Genomic DNA, 26265 nt, shown 5'->3' with positions numbered 1-26265 from the left:
CCTTGTTCTTAAAAAATTTAGTCCATATGACTTGTTGAGCACAACTAAAATATTCTCATTACAGAATGTCTAAAATTCTAAACACACGGTTCTTATTTATTGGCAAAGATATCAATTATATTTTGCTCGCATTTCACACAATTCAGACATACAACATATACTCTTGCTTATAAACATCCTTGGCATACACTTTGCATACACTTCTTTTCTCTCTCATATCAAGGAATCAAAAGTAGAGACAGATATAGCTTGACTAAAGAGAAAAAAAACATCTAACAACCAGAAAGCACTTAATGTTTCAGATCACATAGATAGGTTACTTTTAGAAAAGCAAACAAAAGTACAACCTAATCTATCCTTCTAATCATTAACCTCAGCCTTATAAATAGGCAAGTTAAATTACTCAACAAGAATTGCAAAATTTACATGAACAGTACTCTGGAAACCACAGATATGCACCTAGCTAAACTCACACACAAACAAAATCCTTCAGGTTTTTTCCTCTTTCTTTTCTTTCAGTTATTTTTAAGATATCATTTCCTCCAAAAAAAGAAAAGATTAAGATAAAACAGTTCACTTACAAAAATCAGAGAATCTGCGTGAAACAGTAACATTTGGTAAAGGAAAGAGACTGAAAAGCTAGGCACAAGTGCTTTCCCCAATCTCCCTTAAAAGTCACGGCAATTATGGTAGAGTTGTCAGGTGATGTGCCCCCATAAGGCTTTTGAATTTAAAGGCTGACAATGAAAACTATTAACCACCAAGTATATGAGACAGAGATCCTATAGCCTCCATGGTAGTTGTCAATTGTTGAAAATAGTCTTTTTTTCAAGACTCTTCCTGGTCACCTTTTTAAGTTTTACTAAATTTAGAAGTCTAAAATATAGCCAACAATTTCACTGGAAAAATATCTTAAAATTATATACTGTATTGAGTCCCTCCAAACCCCCTGAATGGGCTAAATGACTCAGTTCATACGATGACAAGAGTTTGGAATTTTTTTAACTATTACTTTAGATTTTTGAGGGAAGAATGACTCACTTAAAGGCATGGCTACGATCCATGCACAGATGTTCCTGATACTCATCAGTTTACCTCCCCATTGTGTCATCCAGTGGGCAGATAACTGAATCCATGTGGTCCTCCCTGATAGATAGCTCTACCGTTAGTCACAGAATTCAGCTACCAACAGCAGCTACAGGAGTGGATCAGAGCCTCCACACACTCTGGTTCAATGTTTTGCTTGTACCAGAAAGAATAAGGGATTGTTTTTATAAGTTAGCAAGTTTATTTTTTTTACTCTTTCAAATATGTCTACACTTGAAACAAGAATGTTGGCATTCAGTTCACTTGTTGTTTCTCAGAAAAGGAAAAACATTTTCAGCATTTGAAAATTGAACTGTTGTTGCTTTGTTTCAATGATGGAAACATTAAGTCATCACCAGAGGTTAAGGTAAAATCTTACTTTTTTTGGTGCCAGACCTCGGGTTTGAACACAGGGCCTAGGCACTGTCCCTGAGTTTGTTTGTTTGTTTTTGGTTCAAGTCTAGTGTCCTATCACCTGAATCATAGCTCCACTTCTGGCTTTTGGCAGTCTGATGGACTTTGCTGCCCAGGCTGGCTTCCCAGCACAATCCACAGAGCTCAGGCTCCTGAGAGCCACCAGCATGCCGGCTCATAACCATATAATTACAATTATTAAATGTGTAATGCAAAAGCAGAACCTCTTCAACTTGAATCCTGGATGAGATGTTAATATACTTAGTAGAAATTTATATTTCTTTTTAAGTTGAATTCTAGCCACGCATATCGCCAAAAAATTGTCCTAGATAAAATTTTGGAAATATATATAAAACCACGAGGCACAAAATAAAAATTATCAATAGTTCCATATTTTTCCTCAAGACGTTTACAGTTTTCTGTTTTTATTTATTTTGTTTATCATCAAGGTGATGTACAGAGGGGTTACAGTTACCTAAGTAAGGTAATAAGTGCATTTCCTCCCAAACTCGTTATCCCTTCCCTCATTTAAGAGTTATTTTGTTATTGGAGAGATACAGGTTTAAAAAACTGCATACATACACAAACTAAACTACCAGCTGAATGGGGGTGGCAGGTCATTCATTCATTCAACAGATAATAGCTACTAAATAAAAGCATTATGCTTATTATAAGATACTGGACTATGTGGTAAGAACTACAAACAGACTTAAATTTGCCAATGCCTTCCAGATGTCTTAAAAAATAGAAATTGAGAATATTTCTGGTTTTTTTCCAGAAATTATTTCAGACTATTTTTTATGAAGTAAAAAATAAAGTCCTTGAAAGGACAGCTGAAAGTGTTCTACACTTTATGAAGATATTTTTCTTTGCATTCATCTTTTATTAATTTTCTTCTAAACTGTTATATTAGACAATGTGGTATTTCACACTCAAGAACTGTCTATACTAGTAATCTATTCCAAATCTTCTTACAACACTACTATTTTCCTCTAACAGTGCACAAATTTCCTTCCAACTTTTACCCTAAGACCAGGCAGGATCACAATTTCTTTTTTCTACTTTGTTTTTAAGTTAGTAACAACATGATATCAATAAATGAATGTATCTACATGGATGGATTTTTTAAACACATACTTTTAAATCAAGGCAAATTGCAGCTTTGAACTTTATAAAGTAGAAAATACAGATCAACTGGAAATAATCTAAGTGAACAAGAAAAATGGAATTTAGAAATTTGATTAGTGTCTGTACATAGCTTCTTTTAAAGTAGTCTGTGAAACATTGCTAAGTTGATTTTAAACCCTGTTGGGAATAATTACATCCAGTTAAACAAAACCACTATGTTTTCAAATCAAAAGACTTATAGTTTATAAGCAAAACAACATAAAATGTCCACATGGTCAATCAGGATACATCTAATCAAAAACAAAATTCTAGTGGCTTAGTGTCCATATTCCCTGGAGATAGGCAGATGTTTTACTGAATTTAATTGGGCAAATTTTAAAATGCATTGCTTTATTTATAAACCTCTAAAGTTACTGGCATGCCAACTGTATATCTATTTTTCCTTGATGGAATTCTTTAATGTTTTATAAAAGTAATGATTTCATATTAAAAATGTTGTTAGAAACTTAACCTTTGTAAACATTTATTTATTTATTTATTTGTTTTTGTGTATGTCCTGGGGCTTGAATGCAGGGCCTAGGTACTAACCCTGAGGTTTTTTGCTCAAGGCTAGCACTCTACCACTTGAACCACAGAACGAACTACTTTTGACTTTTTGGTGGTTAGTTTAAGATGAGTCTCAGAAACTTTCCTGCCCAACCTGTCTTTGGACCAGAGTCCTCAGATCTCAGTTTCCTGAGTAGTTAGGATTGGAGACAGGTGTAAGCCACTGGTGATTTAATGATTCTTAGCCCAGAAATTTTCCCCTTGGACTAGAGATGTAGTTCAGTGGAAGTGTCCCCTAACAACTGCAAGACAGTAGCTTCAGTCCTCAGCACTGAGGAAAAACAAAAGCAAAAGAAAACAACAATTCTCACTTTTTCTGTGGGTGTTTTTGGTTCTATATTTACTTTTCTTCTAATAGTTAAGATCTATTTTCCCACCAAATCTTTTTTTGTACAATGGAAGGATCTAGTTGAATCACTGATCTAGCAAGATATGGTTTTTAATGGCATTTTGAAAGAGGAAAAAGAGCAAGAAATGCAGAAATACAGAACTGAATGGATTCCTTCACTTATTGTTCTTATTGTAGGAGGTGGTGATGGATGGTTCCAGTGAGAAAACCGCACAGTCCTGAGGCCAATCCTGAATGAAGACTTCAGAGACCTTCATTTCTTGCCTCTTTTCTAGTATCTTTCATGCTCCCCTCATAAGTTGCCAATGTTCCCATGAGACCCTCCCACCCTATCGTCTTTCAGAGAAATGCTTTTATAAACCCCACTTTTGACACACTATTCAGCAATATATTGTTTTGCTCAGGACAGTTCACCATTATATAACAGAAAGAAGAAAATGTTCAGGAATCACTGCTTGAAAAGGTGAGAGGTGTTAACTGAAGAAATATAAAGGGGTGGGAGTGGTTAATTAAGGGCAGGGAAAGAGTTGAGTCTTGTTCATTCTACTCATAAAGCCTGACATAGGTTGGAGGCATCCAAGTGAGAAATTAGAGCTACAAAGGAGTGAGGAAAACGAAAGAATGAATTATAAATGTATCTTTGGGACTGATGGGTAACTAACGTCTGAATCACTGAACTTAGTGTCAACGCATTTCATTTCTACCCAAAACACTTTTTTTTTCCTCTGAGAGTAATGGGAATGAGAGCTATACTACAAATGTTGCTGGTGCCTAAGGCACTAATTTGCATCCAAAGTGGTTAGCAATCAAGGGATACTATACTATATAACCACACTACACAGAGCATATGGCCAGTGATATTCATTCAGTCCAAATCGTCAGTACAGATATCATCAAAACAGTGACAAATGCCAGGAAATTAAAGAAAAAAATTCTCTCTGCCTTTCACTGCTGGAATCTGGCTGTTGTTCTTCATGATTATTGGCCAGACACAAGCATTTACAGGGCAGTGCAAAGCCCATCTGCCTTGGATCTAACAGCTGGCACCCAGGGTACCAATCAACAACATCCATATGGCTTCCTTCGTCTGAAGAGCCTCTTACTAGTTTTTATCGTTCAAAGATTTCTCTTCTCTGCTTTCCCAGCAAAAGTAAATGTCCTGAGGAAATGTAGAGTGGCCAAAAGGAAACTGTGACTCTAAAAATACTGTATTTTTCTAAAGCACTTGTGTGTACTGATGATAAGGTAGAATGGGGCTTCCATCTGTATGTAAGACGTGATTTTCATTACCACAAGGAGAAAAGTAAGACAGCCTTGATTTCAATGAGATTATATTAAAAGGGGGGGGGGGGGGAGGGCCGGGTAGATAAAGTAATTGCCATTACAGTTATATTGCATGATGACTATACCTTATCTAATGAAATCTTCATGTTCAGAACTAATATATTTTGCTTTATACCCTCCCATTATTTTGTACTGCTGTACAAAATGATTTACCTTTCCCAGTTATTATTGATTTTAAGAACTCTGTATGGTTAATGACTATGATGTTATTCCCTTTTACTTTATTATGTTCTGATGTTTTTCCTTACCCCAAATCTCCTTATGGATAAATAGTCTAAGTTTTCATTCCCTTTTGTAAAATGTGGCAATCAAATTAGATGATTTTTAAATTCCATAAATTCTTTTTTTTTTGAGTAGGGTTTTCAGTTCTATATATTTTCTCTATAAACTGAATATTATATGTGTTCTGTTGGAAATATAGTATAGCATGTATTCTTTTTTCATTAATAAGTTTTTTTATTGTGAAAATGACATACAGAGGGGTTACAATTACATGAGCAAGGTAATGAGTACATTTCTTTTTTTTTTTTTTTTTTTGCGGGGGGGTCTGGTCATGGAGCCTGAACTCTGGGCCTAGGCGCTGTCCCTCAGCATTTCAGCTCAAGGCTAGCACTCTACCACTTGAGCCATAGTGTCACTTCTGGCTTTTTTCTTTTTGCTTATGTGGTGCTGAGGAATCGAACCCAGGGCCTCAGGCATGCAAGGCAAGCACTCTACCACTGAGCCACCTTCCCAGCCCCATGAGTACATTTCTTATCAAGCATTGTTGCCTCCTCCTTTGTTTCCCCTTACCTTCCCTGCCCTTCCATCTCCCCCGCCCCAAAGTTGTAAAGTTAGTTTATTGACATAGCATCTTTACATTTCGTTGTTGCAAAAATAGTTCTCTCTTTCCTTCTTCCACATTTTAATAGTTTAACTTTTTTCCCTCTATGTCTGCCTCTTCCTCTGTATTCTATACAATAATAAATAAAGAATACAGGCATCTATGATTTACTATTTTGTTTTGTAGGATTATTTCAGAGAATTCTTACCAGTTGGTTGCACATGCCCTAGGGCCAACCATGTCAAAAGGCAGAGTGATACTAACTACAAAACAAGGATTTTTTGAAAGACAAATTTCCCAATATAAAAAAAGAATCCATATTACTAAAAAGGAATATCTAGGATCTTTGGTAGGAACTTACTTGTTTCTAGCATTTATTTAAAATCTTATTTTTTTGTAAATTTTTACTTATTTATTTTTACATATAGGACTCTTTAAAAAAATACTATTCTTAAGTACTTGTACAAAGGGATTTCAACTCAACATGTTAGCTTGTGAGTACAATGCATCTCGACCTACGCCAGCCCTTTCCTAATTCTCTCCCATCTCTCTTAGCCCCATCCATATGTTTATTAAAATTTTTAAGGGACTGGTATTGAGATTACAAAGCCTCAAACTTCTTCCATATATTGTGATGGACTTATGACCAATACAGAAGCTTTTATTAGTTATTAGTTTGTTGGTTGGTTTTTGGGCCTGGATGCTATCCCTGAGCTCCTTTTGGTCAAGACTAGAGTTCTACCACTTGAGCCACAATGCCATAATCCAACTTTTTCTATAATCCATTGGATCTGCTTGAGTTGGCTTTCAACTGTGATCCTCAGATCTCCGCCTCCTGAGTAGCTAAGATTACAGGCATGAGCCACTGGCACTCAGCAGAAACTTTTATTTTAATCACATATAAAAATCCTCTTCTTGGAGGCAAAGAGCAAATATTTCAGATTTGATTTAAAGTGAAGATACTAAGCTCTATAGCTTTTAAACACAAATCTTCATTTCTTCAAATAAGAAAGTAAGAATAGTACTATCACAAGCAGGATTAATATTTTCCAAAAGTACCCTCCATAACATTATGATTGTTAAAAACACTGTTTTGAATAGGGATTTTGAGAAGGGAAACATAATCTGTGTCAAACTGATCATTCATATGACAGAATTACACACAAACTTTTGTTTCATTCTTATCTATGGGTCTCAGTGAATGAAACTTTGCTTAAGAGAGAGTACGTTAAGTGATAAAAGAAGAAAGACAGCATTAGGGAAAATGTTTTGCACTCGCAGAGATTTCTTGTCTTCACTATAAATCTTAAGAATGCATAGAGATAAACCCTTCAAAATGCTGAGATTACCAAGGGAACCGTCCACGTGTAAGATTTTTTTTTCTGCAATCAGAAATCTTAAATTATATTGAAAAATATAATTTTAAATGCAAAGAAGTTTTTGAAAAGTAGGTTATATAAAAGAAAAAATGAGTGCAAATAATTATTTTGGACAAATAAGTGAACAAACACATTAACTTTCAGGAGTATGAACCAGCCATTGTCTATGTTTGTATAGAAGCATCACTCTGGGTCCTTACAGGACATGTTATATGAGCACTTAGAGAAACCAGGAGCCATAGATGGCTTCAGAGCCAAGGATTTCAGGAGCTATGATGTTCATAGATGCCCTGCCATGGTGCCTAGTAAAACTAGCTCCATATGTTAAAGCACATTTTTATTTTCAACATTGAAAATGACCTAAAAAAGGGATGGTGGAAGAGATTGAATATGGGCATGCAGTAACAGACCATTATCTAGTTTTCTAAATTTCTTTTTGAAGAACAAGAAGAATATAAAGGAATGATGAGCAAGAATGGGAGCAAATCTTTCTATTTTTCAGGGGCTTGCATTATTAAAAACATCACTGTGATCTGTTTTATGTCTAAGTTTGGAATACACAGAAATAAAATGTAAAGGGACCCTCAGAGTTTTGAACAGTAATACATTGTACAACCTGACAGCAAAAAATTATAGAAATTTTCTTCAAAACTAATTATGTAGCTGTGTGTCCTCAAAGAGACATATAAGGAAATGAGTAAATGCTCTTAATTATTCCAACTAAGTTTTCATTTGTAATCTTTTATTTACCTTTGCAAGGAGACTCCTAAGTCCAAGATAGCCAAATTTAGATATAATTAAGTCATTTTTCATCTTTCACACTTAATTTCAAACTTTGAAAACAACTGTTAAAAGACCATGAGGTATGGTTCAAGTGGTAGAATGTCTGCCTACCAAATGTGAGGCCCTTAGTTCAAACCCCAGTAACACCAAAACTAACAAAATAAATCAGGATTTGCTTTTGCTTTCTTCTGTCTGTACTAGTTTGAGAATTCTATGAAAGTCACAGTGTATGCATCCTTTATATGCTGCCACACAAGTGTTAGTGATTACTATGTCTGCAGAAGTCCAGGCTCACAATTCTACTTGTTTAAAACACATTCCATTAGTTCACCAAAAAAAAAAAAAATTGCAAACTGACCTCTTAGGGTTGTTAAATGTGTTAGAGGTAGACATTTTAGAACTGGCAAGAAATTAAAAGGGCATTTGTATAAACTATAAAGTATTTGGCTCTTGTTTTCTCTGGTAAACAGCTGTTTTGAGAGCTTTTTTTTTCTTTTCTTTTGTCAGGCATTAGGAACTAGCCTACAGACTGCATTACATACTGTTTTGTATGCTGTTTCAACTCAGGGTCCTGTGATTGCTAGGCAAGTGCTCCTACCAGCTGGCACTCTCCCCCAGTCTTCTAATAATTACTTTAAAAAACAAATACAAAAGTGTTATTTTTATTGTACTTACTAGGGATTGAACTCAGGACCTCAATCTTGGAAAGCAGGTACTGTACCACTTGAACCACACCTCCAACCTTTTTTCTTGTTGGTTATTATTATCCATTCCTTTATGCCTGAGCCAGCCTGGGCTGTAATCATCCCACCTGTGCTTCCCTGTGTTACTAGAGATGATTGGCACATATGACAGCCCAGGCATTGTGTCTTCCCTCTAGCTGGGATGACAAGAGTATGCTACCATACTCAGCATTGGCTGAGATGGATCTTATTACTTTTATGCCCCACTAGCCTCAAACTGTGATCCTCTGATCTCTGCCTTCCAAATAGCTTTGAAAAGAACATATTCAACACTTATATGCTTATATTGAAGCTTGAATTCAGGATTCTCACACTTGCTAGGCTGGCACTCTACTGCAGAACCACATCTTGTCCCTTTTCCTTAGTTTTTTTGTTTTGTTTTGAGTGTGTGTGTGTGTGTGTGTGTGTGTGTGTGTTCCAGATAGGGTATTGTTTCTGGCCAGGTTTGAGCCTGGACCACAATCCACCAATTTAGGCTTCTCATCATAGCTGGGATGACAGACATGTGCCACTGTGCTCAACACTCTGCTGAGGAATCTTGTGAACTATACTACATGGGCTATCCTTGAACCATGATCCTCCTGATTTTAGTCTCCCAAGTAGCTAGAATTACAGGCATGATCCACTGGTACCCTGTGATGCTTTGTATCATTCTTGAAGATAACATATAATGTAAATATATAGTATTTCCTTAGAAAACATGTGTTTTTTGAAGTCCAAGGCAATGAGCTCTTTAAATTCTTTAAAATTATGCTAAAAATTATGTTGTTAAGCCAGGCACTGGTGGCTCACCCTTGTAATCCTAGCTACTCAGGAGGCTGAGATCTGAGGATTGTGGTTCAAAGTCAGCCCAGGCAGGAAAGACTCTTATCTCCAGAAAACCAGAAGTGGCGCTGTGGCTCAAGTGGTAGAACGCTTGCCTTGAGCTAAAGAGCTCAGGGACAGCGTCTAGGACCAGAGTTCAAGCCCCTGACCACCACCACCAACAACAAAATATGTTATTAAACAGAACAGTGTAGGGTATTATACAAATATGTTAGGCACAAAGAAACAATTGTTATAAGAAGCTCTTTGTAGATGTCCTTTTTCTTCTTTCCACCCTTTCATTTTCTCCTTTAATTGTCTAACAATTTTACGCTGATCTAACAAAGGTCCAGGAGAGAAACACATGCTAAATGGCACATCAAGGATAGTCAAGACAGATATTAAAAAATTTACATACTTTAAGACCTCTAGTTCTTCAACTGTAAGTTCAGAGAAGCTAAACTTTTACATTGTAAACACTATGAAGGCTCTGAAGAGTGAGCTTATATATGTAAAGGAGTAAGGGCACATTTTTCCAATCTTAATGGTTCCCATTTTACATGAAATCAGGAATCTCAAAGCCTCTGTTCATGGAACTCTCAGGATGTTATTATTATTTTTTAACTGCACTTTCTATGCAGAAAAACTGAGTGCAGTTTATTAAACAGGACTAAATAATTTTGTGGCATGTAACCAATGGAACTTGAAAAGGTGCAATATGTCACAGTGTCCTGCGCACCTGCTGCATTGCCCTTGGGCATCTTAGAGCCTCTGCAAAATACAGCACTAAATTAGGAAAATTCAAAATGGTTTTCAAAATGAAAACCATTTAATCATTTTATAAAATCTCAGAGCTCCAGTATAAGAATATAAGACTCCCGTTGAATTGGATAAAGATTCATAAAGAAAAATGAACTTAAAAATAATTTGATGTAGAAAAAGAAATATATAGAATAACCTTCATGTTTATATGCTGTTCATTCATTCATTCTGTCTATCTCTGTTTCTATATCTCTCTTTCTCTCACCTCCACACACATACCCTCACATATGCACACATTAAGCTTACAATGACATCTGGGAAAGAAAGATAAATATAAATACAAGAAGCATCACATATAGAAGAATAATTCAATTATATAGATATAAAAGGAAAAATAATGACAGAATTTTATATAGTAACTGGAAAGCAATCACATTCTTTAATGGTCAAATATAAAAGAAGCTTTAAAAACCTGTACTATTTAGTGTTGCATTTAAATAAAATATGGCCCGTGGCAATAAATTTATCTCATTCAGCAAAGATTAGTTAAACAAACTTTTAACTTTTCCCCCCTAACTAGAAAGTAATATCTAGCAGACAGTGCCTCTATTTATAAAACCTAACCAAATTGAGGTTTTTAGAATGCAAATTTTCACTTCTCTAGACAGAAAGAAATAAAGGCCTAGGAAAGATCAATTTGGACAAATTATTAGGAGTGTTAACAGAGGTGATGGAAGGACAAAGACTGTTATTGAGAGTATAAATGTAAAGCAGGAATAAATACATCATACGTACTTTTGATCTTTCTTTTCATGGTGAATTAAGTATTCTTGTAGTTTCTTAAAGCACAAAGTAGGTATAAAATTAGGTATAAAGTAGGTATAAAATACTCAGAGCATCAACTCTTAAGGTTATGTGAAATTCATTGGGAAAATGGATAGAATGGATAGGGGGAAGGGAATGGTTTGAACATTGGGAATTTGAAGATATCCAGAAAGTCAAGGTAGTAATTATAAATACTGTTGCATTCTGAGTCATTCTTTAAAAAAAAACTTCCTAAAACAATAAATGCCCAGAGAAAAGAAATATTTATTATTTTTCATAAATACTGAGGTTAAAATGTGAATCATATGCCTTATAATTTGACTTGTGGGTCTAATGACCATCTGGCATTTACAGGTTGAATACACCTTATCCAAAATGCTTAGGACTAAACAGTTTCAGATTTCAAGATTGTTTGGATTTAAGAATATTTGCATAGACTTTACTAGTTGAGCATCCCTAATCTGAAAAATATGAGATCCAAAATAAAAAACTGGGTGTGGGAGGGTAATCTTCAGAATTTTGATGATCAAACTTCATTCATTTTTAGCTCCTTAAGTACACCTCACAGAAACTTGAAATTAGGATGACAAGCTTAAAAAAAAAAAAAAAACTGTTTTGCACAATTTCAGCCAATTTAAAAATCTTTATTAGATGCTAATAAATGATCCATTAGGTAAAGATAAAGGCATGAACATTAACTAAGCTACAAAAATATTTTCTATAAGCATGTCTGAGGGCCAATAGCTACACTAAATAAAATCATGAAATTAATTGGCATTCTTTCAATTCTTCCATTCCTCCTCGGACATCAGTCTGTATTTTCTCACCACAGTACTCATTTCTAAATCTCATTAACACTTACAATTAACTACTTGCCAATTAGTGAGAAATGTGTGTTAGTAATGCACCTCAGAGATATTTGCATCTGAATGTTAATTTGAGGGACAGAATTAGAACTTTCACCCCATATCAAAGGCAATACTTTTCAATGTGAGCTGCACATTAGAATTGCTCAGAGATCTTTTCAAATTCTGATGCCCCAAGCAATTAAATAAGACTGGGGGTCGGGAAGCAAATACTAGAATTGCTTAAAGTTCTCCAGGTGTTTTCAATATGCAGTGTAGTTAACATTACTTCTAGGGAAAGCATTTGAAAAAACAAACTTTCAAGCTAGTGAAGGAGATATATTTAGTGGGAATGGGCATGTTTCTCTATACAGAGTTGCTAAGTGGTAAAAGAGCTCTGTTTAAAGTGAGACTATTACATTCCCTTCTTTTTTATATTTTCTCTTATTAGCATATATTAATCATATAAAGAAGTTTCATATATCTCCACTCCAGTATGCATGTTCTTTGATCAAATTCATCCCCTTTATTACTTTTCTTCATTCCCTCTTGACCCTTTATTAAACAATTTTAATGGGTTGCATTGTTCTATGTGTATACATGTGTTTGAAATGCTTGGATTACCAGACAAATGCTACATTAAAATATCACTAGAGACTCAACTGCTAAGTCTGGATTTCAGCAAAGTATTTCACTTGATATTTACCTACAAAACAAGAAAAATAGTAGCAAAGCCTATATTAGTGGTTGTTGAGGACAATCAAATGAGACAGAGCATCAGAAATGTTTGTAAACTGTACAATTTATTTATTACTTTATAGCTGAGCAAATGAACCACCCATAATTCAAAAAGACTAGTGGTTATATAAATTACAACTGCATTATACATGATTACCTTAAGAACTGGCCATTTTGCTTTAATAGGTATTTATTTTAGGAAACCTATTGTCAAGCAAAGTTTCTGGAAGTACTGTGCTTTCATTAGCAGAACCTGCATCACCTGGAAACTTGTTAGAAATGTAAAAGCAAGACCTGCTGAATCAAAAATAAAAAGCAGAACTAGTTCTGTGTTTTAAGCCTTCCTAGCAATTCTGAAGCATGCTAAAATTTGAGAACCACCATCTAGCCAAACACCAGTAAAAAAGGGGGGGCAGGGATATGTAAGAAGAGTAAAGATCAAAGAATGAATATACAAATTTTATTTTAAACTTGAAAAGGGCATAAATTATTATTCAAAATAATACTTTTAATGCTGTATTTCTCAACCAAACTCTTTCAACGAACACATTCTACTCACTAATCCTCATAATGGTAGTGCATAACTTTGCAAGTCAGATGAATTACAGAGTATGCAATAGTTTGAATGAAGGATAAAGAAACTCCAGTGGAAGTATCAGTGGTTCTGAAAATAGGCAAGTTTTGATTCATTGGATTTTCTTGCAGAGGAAGAGCCACAGCGGTATCTTTAAAGTCATATTTATCCTAAAAAGAACAGACCATAGCATCTCAAAGTTACCAATCAAGCTAAGGAAGTGTTTCGTCACTGACTCAGAGAGAAGGCTATTACTTGTACTGAATCACCACCAGTGTTTCCTGCATATTAGATTTGTCATTGGGTGTGCTAAGCAACAGAAAAACAGTCTGAAAATGTCTTAATTTTTTTTCTATTAGAAAAGGCTATCATCACAGCCCCCAAACTCCAAGTTCAACCATCTTGACATTAATAGAACAAATAGAGGCCATTAATTTTACCAGTATAAGTAGGTGGGTAAGAATGAGTATGCTGGTAAGAACCTTAGGTATCTTTTTTGACCAAAACAGAAAGTTCTTTTCATTTCTTGCTTTCCTCTTTCTGCACTTAAAAAAATGACAGTCTCAAGAACTTCCCTAGAGAGCTAAAAATAGAATATCACAATTATGAACTAAATTTATATTAAGTTTTTGACCAAAAATAAAATACAATTTTTTTTTTAAACTCTGGGCCTAGGCACTGTCTCTGAGCTCTTCAGCTCAAGGCAAGTGTTCTACCACATGAGCCACAGAGCCACTTCTGGTTTTCTGGTGATTTATTGGAGGTAAGAGTCTGACAAAGTTTTCTTGCCTGGGTTGGCTTTGAATCATGATCCTCAGATCTCAGCTTCCTGAGTAGCTAGGATTACAGGTGTGAGCCGCCGGCACCCAGCTAACACATGCCTTTTTCTTGAGAGGATTTTAAGCAGTTGAAGCTTCATTTACCATTACTGAGAAATGACTCTGGATCTCCCTTCAATTTAAATTCCAAAGTCCTAGGGGACTTTTCATTCTTCAAACATAAGCTTCCTTACTTAGAAAAATCTATGGTTAAAGTAGGATTATGTGTACTGAGAGGAAGTTCAATAATTGTTATTTACACTAGCATACCCACCCTAGGATGTTCTATATCTTTTATTGTGTTCTACTTCTAGAGTTTCTACTGAGTAAAATGATAGAAAACAAAAGAAAGGAACTTTGATTTACTTATGCATTCTAAACTCTCAGGTTGTATACTTGTTGAAATTAATTCCTTTCACTCATTGGCTGGCTATTAACACGCATTAAGTGCCTGTGTGTCCTAAAATACTGTTCTACCCTGCAAAATGAATCCACTGTTATATACAGGTTTGGGTGGTCAGGCTGTGGGTTCTGTTTCTCAACGGCTAGAGTTCAGTTTCTCTGAAAGTCAAGACCCATGATACACAAATTTGGGTGAGCTCAGAATCATAGATTCTTGGTCCTTACTCTAAGAACTCCTACTCAGTAGGTCTGAAATGGGTCCCCAGATTGGCATTTCCAATAACTTCTCAGTTGATGTTGATGCTGATGGACTAGGGTCCTTACATTGAGAACTACTTACCAAGCCAAATGATACCACATCTGACAACTTCCAATCACTGTACCTCCCACCCCCAAAGAAGGCAATGAGCTAAAGGTCTAATTAATATTCATCACCACTCACAAGCAAACAGGTTTTAGGTTCCAAGAAGTACCTCAAATATCTAAGATAGAAGCTCCCGCATCAAAGACATACATATAAGGAAGAGAAAATGCTTCTTCCAGGGGCTTTTCCCCCACCTTGTTTTTTGTTTGTTTGTTTTGTTCTGACTCATAGGAAGTCAGATGTAATTTTTCTCAATACAAGTGTTCTGAATTACCACCAACGTTTTAGGTTTTCCTCATAAATTTTACTCAAATAAAATAATAATTTTCCTTTCAGATCAATATTTCATTGCATTCCCCCTACCCCTTCCTTTTTTTTTTTTTGTTATACTATCTGCTCTCTGAACAAACAGAATCATAGGGTTGAAAGAACATTGAGAATTTACTTAATCCCTCCTTGGCTTCAGACAAGACTCTCTAAACCATCCCCAAATATAGCAATTTCAGAAAAAGAAGAACAGGCTCTAACAATTTCCCATTCAACATTCTGTCACACACTTGAAGACACTAACATGCTACCCCATTGCCTTCTCTTCTCTAAGCTAAGCAATCCTAATTTTAGCCTTTTGGGATTTCCTAGACTTTAAATTATTTGGACTCTTCTTTAGTAGGTTTATCTCGCTTTACCTCAAGGACTGAACTCTATATGAACTCTTCTAATGGAGACTTTTTATTGGTATGTGGAAGAGGGAAGGTTAATTTATCCAAACTAAAAGTAATGCAATCAGAACAAAGATATATATGTAAATGCCGCTAAAAAAATAAAGCAGTGGCACTCACTTGAATAAACCATGAAGGACTTGAGGACACTCATTAGTGGCATTAGCAGGAACTTTGTAATTATTAAAAGAAATGGTAATGTGGTATAGTCTTTAAAACTGTATTGTAAGTTATCATTTCACATGTAAAATGGGTAGGGATTAGAGAATTAAAAAATATAATTGTACGTGATGATATTTCACACAGAAGAGAACATTAACATAGCATTGCTCATTTGCTCTTTTGATCTTTTTATATGGCCTTCACTATGAAAATTGGAGTTGTAGTAAATTGATGATTTAATTCTTATGAGCTTAAAATTACGGAATCTGTTATATGCTAATCCTTTCTCTGAAAATAATTTCTCCAAGTCTCAAAGAATCAGAGGCTATTAGAGACTCAGTGAATATGGGACAAGATAAGAAAAAGTCCATGTGAATTCACATTTCTTCAATTTAGAATGGGAATGTAATACATTGAATGACTCACTTAATTTCAACTTCACCCATTCTAATCATCACTACTGGATAGTGAATCTTTGCTTTTGGAGTGGTGAGGTGTTGTTCAAGTCCAGACTAGGTCTGAGGAATAGGTTTGTTTCTTTGACTATTGGGATCAAAGTATATGGTGGAGGTGATGCATTAGTCTCCAGAGAGAAGGAAGATGCTGCTTGCACAGCACTTCTACTCACCAGTCCATGCAGCAGCAAGGGTGTTGGCTTTGAAGGAAGCCAACTGTCCTGCTCTCCCAGCCAGAGGTAAAGAATTGCATTGGTGGCCACTAGAGGGAGGAGGATTAGGAATAGAGTAAATTGTGGGGAAAAGGCACCCATGAAAAACGCACATGGGACAACCAACATATCACCAACCACTGCCTAGCAGCTACTTCTATCTCTCTGAGGAGTTATAATGGGATTGCTATACACCATTAGCCCAGAGAACCAGACACCAATAATTATTTGTAGCATCCCATTACGTAGCCTCTTAACTCTGATGGCTGGAGAAGGGAGTTGGTACAGAATTGTGGGAAACACACCATCATACAAACACAGGCACACATACATTCTCTTCCCCCACTCTTAGAAGCTGTATCTGTGATGTCTGAGTTTTGCCCATTTTCTTATGGAAAACTATTTATGTTCTTTACGAAGAATATATTCACCAAAACAAAACAAAACAAAACAAAAAAGCAGCCCACCTTCAAGATAGTCAGGAAGAACACCGGCAGAGACACTCATTGTGCCAAGATGTATTTTACCAACAAATCTGTATAAATTACATGAGGTTGAAAACAAATGGAATATAATACAATTAAAGTAAAGTTTCTTTTGCTAAATTACAGCTTGAAGCAAACCTGCAAAAAATGTTTCCAATTAGCTTCTTCAACCAACACAAAGTTCAGCTGAGAGAATGTTTTGCTTTCCATCCTGCCCACTGGGTGGGCTGCCTAGTGGGTGTCTTACCTCCAGCACAAGTAGCTGAGCATTCTGACCAAGGCTGATGATGCCACATAAAGCCAACTTCATTATCTCCACTGCCAGTCCGAGTAATGGGAACATTGAACTTATACCTAATTCCCAAATTCTGTTCCTGGAGTAGAACCTGTCATTGAAAACAGCTGGTGAAGATAATTAGAATACAATGAGCCTTCACTCAGATATTTATTATTTCTTTTGAAGAAGAAAACGTTATATAGCAAGTCTTATAGGAAACTTAAAAACATTTTAAAGGCATCTTATTATCTATCTGTCTGTCAGTCTTTGTGAAAGAGTCTTGCTATGTTGCACAGGCTGGCCTCAAACTCAAGATAGCTTTCAAAAGCATATACTTTAAAATGGTTCTCCTTTTTGGGTGTGATAAAGGGGGAATGAAATTAGTTAGTGTAACTATGTGGAGATGTAACAATGAAATCCCAACCTCGCCAAACTGATATAAGTCAATAAGTTTTCTTTTCCTCCTCTTATTTTCATGGAGAGGTTAGAAATATTTCTCTCATTTGTTTTGTTTGGATATAAAAATATTATTCAAGAAAGCAACAAAAGACAAAACAGATACATAGAAAGAGCAAATACCTTGACTCTGCACAGATTCTGAGGAAATTACTTGCATTTACCTTGATTTCATCACCAGTAGAACAGACATAATAAAATCTGACCTTTTCTCACCTCACAAGAGGAAAGTAAATATAGTACAAATAAAATGATAAAGACACATTTACCATGACAATGAGATTCTCAGAGGTGGGACCTAAAGCTTCCAAGGATTCCGGTTCATCTGTTGGTCTCTTGTAGTGAAAAGCTGTTCCAGCAACATCAAACTTCCTAGGCCAGTCAATAGTCCAGGCACCGTTAATATAGTAATCATCCCCTTCAGATTTTAAAGCTAGAAAATAAAATGAGAAACTTCATTTCCTAAATTATCATAGGTCAACTACTGCACAAAAGTATACAATGAACATGGATGTTCACTTAGAGAGATGATGACACTTGACCAATTCCTCTTCCCTTACCTCCCTCCTTCCATGATTTCCTTCCTCCCTCCCTCCCTCCCTCCCTCCCTTCCTCCCTCCCTCCCTTCCTCCTTTCCCTCCTTCCTCCTTCCTTCCTTCCTTCCTTCCTTCCTTCCTTCCTTCCTTCCTTCCTTCCTTCTTTCTTTCCTTCCTTCCATCCTTCCTTCCACAGGGTCTAATTGTAAAAGACCTGGCTGTCTTCCAACTCCTTATCCTTCTGGATCAGCTTCCTAAGTTTTGGGACACCACCACACCCAGCTGACAATTTTCTTAAATACAAATTAAAACAGCAATTTTTATGTGAACATTAAGAAGGTATTCCTTAAATATTTATGTCATTGATAGAAAAGAATGAAAGGTTTATCTGGAATGATAAATAAGGAATTAGCAAGGAAAATCACAACAAAAAGAATAATTAGAAAGGGGGTAGAGGTGAGGATCATACTTATTTTTTACTTTTCAGCTATGCATATATTGTATTTTAATCAGAATAACCCTCTCTATGGCTTTCTCTTTCCCACTCTTAAATGTCCATTGATCATCATCTTTCAGTGTTTCTTTATATCATTTGTTTACATAGTTGCAATGTATTTCAAAATGATTCAGTCTTCATTGTTCTTTTTCCCTTTCACTTTAAGTACTTAATTTTATGTTATGTGAATTTCACCTCAATAACAACAAAACTGAAAAAAAGAATAAATGTCAGATGGATAAATGTTTACATGTAAATGTGGTTAAATGATAAAGTGCCAGAAGAAAATGTAGCAGAACTTTTTCTCGTAACATTAGGATATAAGAAGCTTTTCAAAGCATGAAAAGAAACTCAGAGTCTTTTGAGGAACCTCCATACTACTTTCCAAAGTGGTTGAACAAGTTTACATTCTCACCAACAATGCAGTAGATTCCCTTCTGGCCACATCCCCTCCAGCATCTGTTGTTATTGGAGTGCATCATTATAGCCATTCTAACTGGGGTGAGGTGGAATCTCAATGTTTTGATTTGCATTTCTTTTATGGCTAGAGAGGTTGAGCATTTCTTCATGTGCCTATTGGCCATCCTTCTTTCCTCTTCAGAGAAGTTTCTCTTGAAGTCTTTAGCCCACTTATTTACTGGACAGTTGTTTCTTTGAGGAATTGTTATTGGGGGATTTTTTTGAGTTTTAAGTATATTTTAGATATGAGACCCTTGTCCGTTGTATGGCTAGTGAAGATCTCCAAATCCGTGGGCTTTCTATTGATTTTGCTAGCTATGTCCTTTGCCATGCATAAGCTCTGAAACTTCATGCAATCTCATTTGTCCAACCTTTCTTTGATTTGTTGTGTTTCTGGGTCTCTATTAAGAAAATTTTGGCCTGTGACAAGAAGACCTAGAGTTTCTCCTATTCTGTCCTGTAATGTTTTCAGAGTGTCTGTTTTGACTCTGAGGTCTTTGATCCATTTGGAGTTGATTCTGGTGCAGGGTGATATATAAGGATCTAGCTTTAGTTTTCTACAAGTGATTAACCAATTTTGCCAGTACCATTTAATGAAGAGGCTGTCTTTCTTCCATTCTATTTTTTTAGCTTGCTTATTGAAGATTAGGTGGCTATAGGTCTGTGGGTTCATTGCTAGATTTTCAATTCTATTCCTGAGGTCTGTTCTTGTGCCAGTACCAAGCTGTTTTGATTACTGTGGCTTTGTAGTAGAGTTTGAAATTTGGTATTGATATTCCTCCAGCACTGTTCTTTCTGTTAAGGATCATTTTTGCTATTTGGGGTCTTTTATTGTTCCATATGAATTTTTGGATTGTCTCTTCTATTTCCTTGAAGAATGAGGTTAGAATATTGATAGGAAAGTAGCATGGGGCTGGGAAGGTGGCTCAGTGGTAGAGCGCTTGCCTTGCATGCATGAGGCCCTGGGTTCGATTCCTCAGCACCACATAAGCAAAAAGAAAAAAGCCGGAAGTGGCGCTGTGGCTCAAGTGGTAGAGTGCTAGCCTTGAGCTGAAGAGCTGAGGGACAGCGTCCAGGCCCAGAGTTCAGGCCCACGAGTGGACGCCTCCCTCCCCCCAAAAAAAGATATACAAACCCAACCTGGGTACAAAAGTCTGTGAGACTCTTATTTTTAGTTAGCCACCAAAACAAACAAAAAACAAACAAACAAAACAAAACTAGAATTGGAGCTGTGGCTTAAGTGGTAGAGCTCTAGCCTTGAGCACAAAACTTCAAGGATAGTGCTCAGGCCCTGAGAGCAAGCCCCAGGATCAGCACCAAAGAAAAAAAGAAAAGAATAAGCTAGCATTTACATGTGATCCTATAAAACTTGGAACTTAACTTCATTTCAGCAGGAAAACGTTCTACCTGAAAGCATGTCTTTCACTTCATAATACTGTTTTGCTTTTCCTCATGTATTTTTAAAATCTAGCAAAGTCTCTTACCAATGTAGTTCTTTGACACAGCAACTTCTCTGACTTCAATGTGAACAGAGCCTCTTGGTATCTGCACCACTTCCATGTAGCCTGGGACACAGAAGATAGGCAGTAGTAAGCAGCCTCTACCAGAAAATGAGTGTTTAGTAACTACCCAGCAATCAGTGTTTCTTAGTTCTTCTATTTTTTCTTTGACTTTGTACTTTACAAGTTATGAAATATGGGCTTCTTTAGGTTCATGGATATATTTTAGAAAAAAAGGTGTTTTTCTTTAAAATTGTCTCAGGGTATTTTTAAACTCATCTTTTTTTCTCTAACACACAACCCTCACATCAATATTCTAGGCCTTCACATCTTAAATTGTGTATGATAGCATAAGACTATATAGTCTGAGACACCCAGAAGGCTGAAAAAGGAGAATACAGGTAGCTTGAGTTTAGACATTTGTGTTGTGAGCAACACTGCATGACATCGTATTAAAAAAAAAAAAAGGAATCCAGGGCTGAATGTAGCTCAGTGGGAGAATAATTACTGAGGATGAAAGAAAGGCTAGGTTGTATCTTTAGCGCTCTCTCTCTCTCTCTCTCTCCTCTCTTTCTCTCTCTCACACACACACAACCAAAAGAGGGAAGGAAGGAAGGAAGGAAGGAAGGAAGGAAGGAAGGAAGGAAACCAAGCAAGAAAAGCAAGCAAGAAAAGAAAGAAAACAAGCATAGTTAAATAAAGTCAAGTAGGAAAAGAACAGTATTTTCAAAATATTTTGCATGAAGCACATTTTTATTTAAATGACTGAAAACAACTTAAGGAAAAATACCATTGTCTTCCTATATAAAGAAACAAACGTAAGAGGAGAAAAGAAGTGAAACGTTTTGTGATTCTGAACATACCAGGGACCAGAACATACTCACCTCCTCTGGGTAAGGAATCATTGAAGAAACCCTCAATGGCATCACATGTACTTCCATCCCCTCCGCAGACTCGACATCTATCTTCCCTTGCATCAGATCCCAAAATATTATCACAACCTACATGCTGAAAACACACAAGAACGTTCAGTGAGTCAAAAAATAATTTCTTGGAAGCTGAACTAATCAGATACATATAACCTACTGAAGTCCTCGCTCTTCCAGTAAAGGACGTAAAAATAAGAACTCTCTTCCCTCTGCCTTCTTTTATCACTAAGCCCCAATGAACATTTCTCAACCTCTAAGTTTAAAGAAAAAAAAAATTGACTCCAGGAATAGATGCCAATATTCCTATTCCAGCTTGTGTCTTCTTTTATGTATACATCATGTTCTAATTTTTTAAGTAGTGTAATTTATTAGCAATCAATATTTTTCTAAAACTAAGCAAGATAGCTTATAGTCATGTAGAAGGTTATATCAGCAAGGGTCGACTAACCTTATGATGTTTTTTTCTCTTGTTAAGCCATTGTTTCATTATAGATATTGTATTATTAGCATTAGAGGTTACTGTTTCCACTAGCTGACTAACAAAGAGGACATGTAAGCATGCCAATTATAAAGCTGAAATTTTACCTTTTATTTCTGCATTTAAATATAAAAAGGCGGAATTTTAGTATTTTTAGTATGTTTTGGTGCTTGAATTTGCACATCTAATCTTTAGCTATTGGTACTATATGTTATCCCTGAATAAAAAACTGTACTTGGGCCATTGTAACCTGTAAAAATATAAATACCATCACAAAAATAACTTTTCTTCAAGGAGATAAGTACTGTCTCTTGTACACACACACACACACACACACACACACACACACACAATTGAATCGCCACATCCATATGCTATTAACCAGAAAGGCAGGGATTTTTCCAGGAAAAGCTGAAACTAAGCAAAACAGACAACATTTTTAAAAATCTCCTCTTTCTCAGTTATTTCTCTTTATCATTTAGTTATGTTCTTCTTTCCAAAGTTAAACAAGATCATCAAAGAAAAAAATGCTGAGAACAGTGGTTTTTGTGGCTTTTCTTATTACCATGATTCATACATACATCTAACAAAATAGCATGGATTTTCTCTTACATTTTCCAAGTATTCTGACAAATTTTCTAACATAAATGCTTTAATAAGATAAAGACTAACTGTATAAGGAAAACCATTATAAATACTTTAAAAGATAAAATAGGAGGACTACAGCTGTATCACATTTTGAAGAAAAATTGTGCTGTAAAAGACATAACATCTGCAAATGAGAATATATGATAGCCATAGGAATATTCTCTCTTTTTCAACCATTTTATTTATAAACTGAACAAAAGAATAATGGACATTATAGCCCTAAATATCTTCATATCCCTAGAAACTGCTTTAAACAATTAGAATATCAGATTAAGTCACATTAGTCTAGTGCTTAAATATGAATGGATCTTTCTGTATCTAACTACCTGTCAGACTTGATTTAAAATTGAATTTGCCTAAAGGCTTTCTTAAAAACAAACTGACAATAGAAATAAACACCATCTATTAGTTGAGAAAAAGATAGAAGTCGCAAAATCCCAACAATGAGGAGTAAAATCTGAGCAACCTTGCATTCTCCATTGATACAGATATCCAATGAATCTGCATTGCACTGGGTCCCATCAATTACTGCAGGAGCACGTTCAGTGTAGAAATTGTAACCTTCAGCCAAACAGTTTAATGCACAAGGTTTTACGCCACCTGAACAAATAAAACAGAAGAACAATTTTTTTTAATGGAATTGTTCTTCTTATGAAGAATGAAGTAGTAGTAGCTACAGCAAAATTATAACTCCTACATATGGTTACCTGATTATATACCTAGATGTGTATGTTTCTTTCCTCTTAAAAAAAATTCATGTTTGCTGGGCACCAATGTCTCAGGCCTGTAATCCTAGCTACACAGAGGCAGAGATCTGCAGATTAAGGTTCAAAACCAGCCTAGGCAGACAAATCCAAGAGATTTTTTTTTTGGGGGGGGGTCCGGTCGTGGGGCCTGAACTCTGGGCCTGGGTACTGTCCCTCAACTCTTTAGCTCAAGGCTAGCACTCTACCATTTGAGCCACAGCGCCACTCCAGCATTTTTTCTTTTTGCTTATGTGGTGCTGAGGAATTGAACCCTCATGCATGCAAGGCAAGCGCTCTACCACTGAGCCACCTTCCCAGCCCCAAGAGATTTTTTTTTTTTTATCTCCAATTAAGTAGTATAGGGCCAGAAGTGGAGTTATGGCTTAAGTAGAACCTGGATCACAAAAGCTAAAAGCAAGTATGAGATTCTGAGTTCAACTATAAGCACTATAAAATAAATTAATTATTTTCCTTGTTTTTGCAACTTAAAGAAGACCCTTCTGAGTAGTTTCAAGGTTTTAAATTTTTTCAGGTATTTCAAGTGTATATTTTCAATATATTTTAGTTGCCAAAGGAATCACACTGGATGTAATCAAATGTTTTAAAAAATTAGGAAAGAAAATTATTTCTAAAAAATAAAGGTAATAAAGTCTAAGGAGGATTGAAATAATAAAAACAAAAACTTGTTTTATATATATATATTTTCATATATATATATATGTACACTTGTGAAACTTATAAGTAAATTCTGCCACAACAAACAGGTATATGTATTAAAACAAAACCAAATTTGTTCAGCTCTTACTAGTAGTATCACATCCTAAGAGCTTATCATGTTGAGATATATTCTTGTGGGACTAGTAGTATAAACAGAAAATTAATAACAGCATTAAAACATGAACAATTCTTAAGAGATTAATAAATCATAGAATCAAAAATTCATTTTCAACATTTCTTCATTACAACTGAATAATTAAATATATCTAATGTTCTTTTATGAATAACTGCATATAATAATTTGAGTGTTATCCTCTTATCATAGAAACTTGTACTTTTAAAGGCTAAAGTAAAAAACAGTAGCCATAAGAACAGTAAATATCATGACTTTATAGTAGTATATTGGATAGCAAAACTAATGTGAATTTATTGTAATGAAAACAACCCATAAAAAGCTGTCACTTATAAATATGTAGTTATAAAGTTGTGAGTTGAAATATTTATTTTGTGAGGTCTATAATACTTTGGCTTTATTCTTGTTAGGCTGACAAAATTTTTCTTAGAAATAAAGAAGACAACTCCAAGAAAAGGTAATTAGGCAGATAAATAAAAATATTATGCCTAGGTTCTACTGAAATTTTTATAAATCTGGTTTCTGCAAAGTGAGTAGATGTAAAAAAATGGTATTAATAAAAATAAGGAGTACATTCTACTAATGTAAATTACTATTTTATTTAAGTTGTCATGCAAAAATGTCCCAATGTTGTTAGATATAATTTTATTTTCTAAATAAAAGACAAGGGGTGCCGCCTGTGGCCCATGCCAATAATCCTAGTTACTTAGGAGGTAGAGACCTGAGGATCCCAGATGAAGCCAGTCCAGGTAGACAAATTCTAGACTCTTATCTCCAAGTAACCAAGTGAGAGCCCAAAGCCCTGAGTTTAAGTCCCAGTACTGGGGGGAGCAGATGGGGGGAATGATGAAATCCTAGCCTTTTTTTTTTTTTTTTTTTTTTACAAAAGCATAAACTACTCTGGTTTGTAAATGTTGGAAAAACTTTTCCTAAGCTACCAGTTTATATACTATATGGCTAAAAATCAAGTCATGCTTTTTTTCCATTTTTCAATGAAAAATGTTTCTACATTAATAACTAATAATATTAGTTTTTGGCTTAGGATAATGACATATTTTGCTATACTAACAAAAGAATGAAAAGCAATAAATACAATAATTTCTTCCTGAAATCATAATAAAAGTAATTATTTTATAAGATTCTCATGAATAGGATGACTAATTTTTTGTGGATTGTATAGAGATTTTTATAATAATTATCAAAGTTAGCTCTTTTCTCATTTCTAATGTTTTAGAATTTAACATAGCACAGTATGTTGTAAGTTTGCTTATCCAACTATAACATAATATTAATTATATGAGGTAGTATTTGGTTGGAAAGACACTGATTGAATTCCTTAGCCCACTGTACTAAACCATGAAAATGGGAATAAATTTCTTCTTTGTTTACTGCTGCACATGTTCGGCTTTTCCTGTTACAATGAACTTTCAGAAAAGGTACTTTTGAAGTGACATAATCAAGATGGAAGAAGAGAAGCTTTTATTATCCTCTAGCAGAAGCAATTGCTTTTACAACTACCTACAAATGAGAGTACCTTTTGTGAGGCTGAGAATCCAGGGGAGTTCCAGCATGCCATTGAAACAAACAAACCAACAGAAAATCTGAGAACAGGTTTAAGAATAGCTTTGCTTCCAACATCATGTCTGCTGAGGATCGCTGTTGCATTGGCTCACCCTTCCTCCTTTGTCTCACCATTTTGGGGAGGGAGGAAGGAAAGTGGTGGAGAAATGAAAGAGGGGGTAACAATGTTCAACAAGAATGTATCTGTTGCCTTACTTATGTAACTGTAACCCTTCTGTAAAACACCCGTACAATAAAATTAAAATTTAAAAAATTAGAGAATAATTTCATTTTATCTTCATCATAGTCTCATATCTGCATCAAAAACAACCTCTCGGCCCATTATCTCTCCAATAGGGCACAAAATGAGATAATAAAAGCTCCTCAGCTGTCTGGGACACTATGCAAGGGGCCCACTTCTTTTTCATCCTGCCCAGACTACTGTGTTGATGGGTATGGCTTTAGTGTTTAAAAACAAATCTAGAAGCAGAGAAGAAAAGCCACAGGCTCA

General features: G+C 35.4%; 1 protein-coding gene across 1 annotated transcript in view; it reads right to left on the bottom strand.

Moving 5' to 3' along the window:
- The window catches only part of Adamts6 (ADAM metallopeptidase with thrombospondin type 1 motif 6), a 202128-nt gene that overhangs the window by 38746 nt on the left and 137117 nt on the right, over window positions 1-26265 (bottom strand). Inside the window, exons 15-19 of the mRNA XM_042690837.1 lie at window positions 23065-23198; window positions 21428-21551; window positions 20529-20609; window positions 17823-17986; window positions 17068-17206 (exon numbers count right to left, since the gene is read on the bottom strand). Coding sequence (XP_042546771.1) covers window positions 17068-17206; window positions 17823-17986; window positions 20529-20609; window positions 21428-21551; window positions 23065-23198 — 642 coding nt within the window. The remainder of the gene's footprint in view (window positions 1-17067; window positions 17207-17822; window positions 17987-20528; window positions 20610-21427; window positions 21552-23064; window positions 23199-26265) is intronic.

This window comes from Dipodomys spectabilis, unplaced genomic scaffold (genome assembly GCF_019054845.1).
Source record: "Dipodomys spectabilis isolate Male_0828 unplaced genomic scaffold, ASM1905484v1 ptg000140l, whole genome shotgun sequence".
NCBI lineage: Eukaryota > Metazoa > Chordata > Mammalia > Rodentia > Heteromyidae > Dipodomys > Dipodomys spectabilis.
This window is presented reverse-complemented; position numbering and strand designations above follow the sequence as displayed.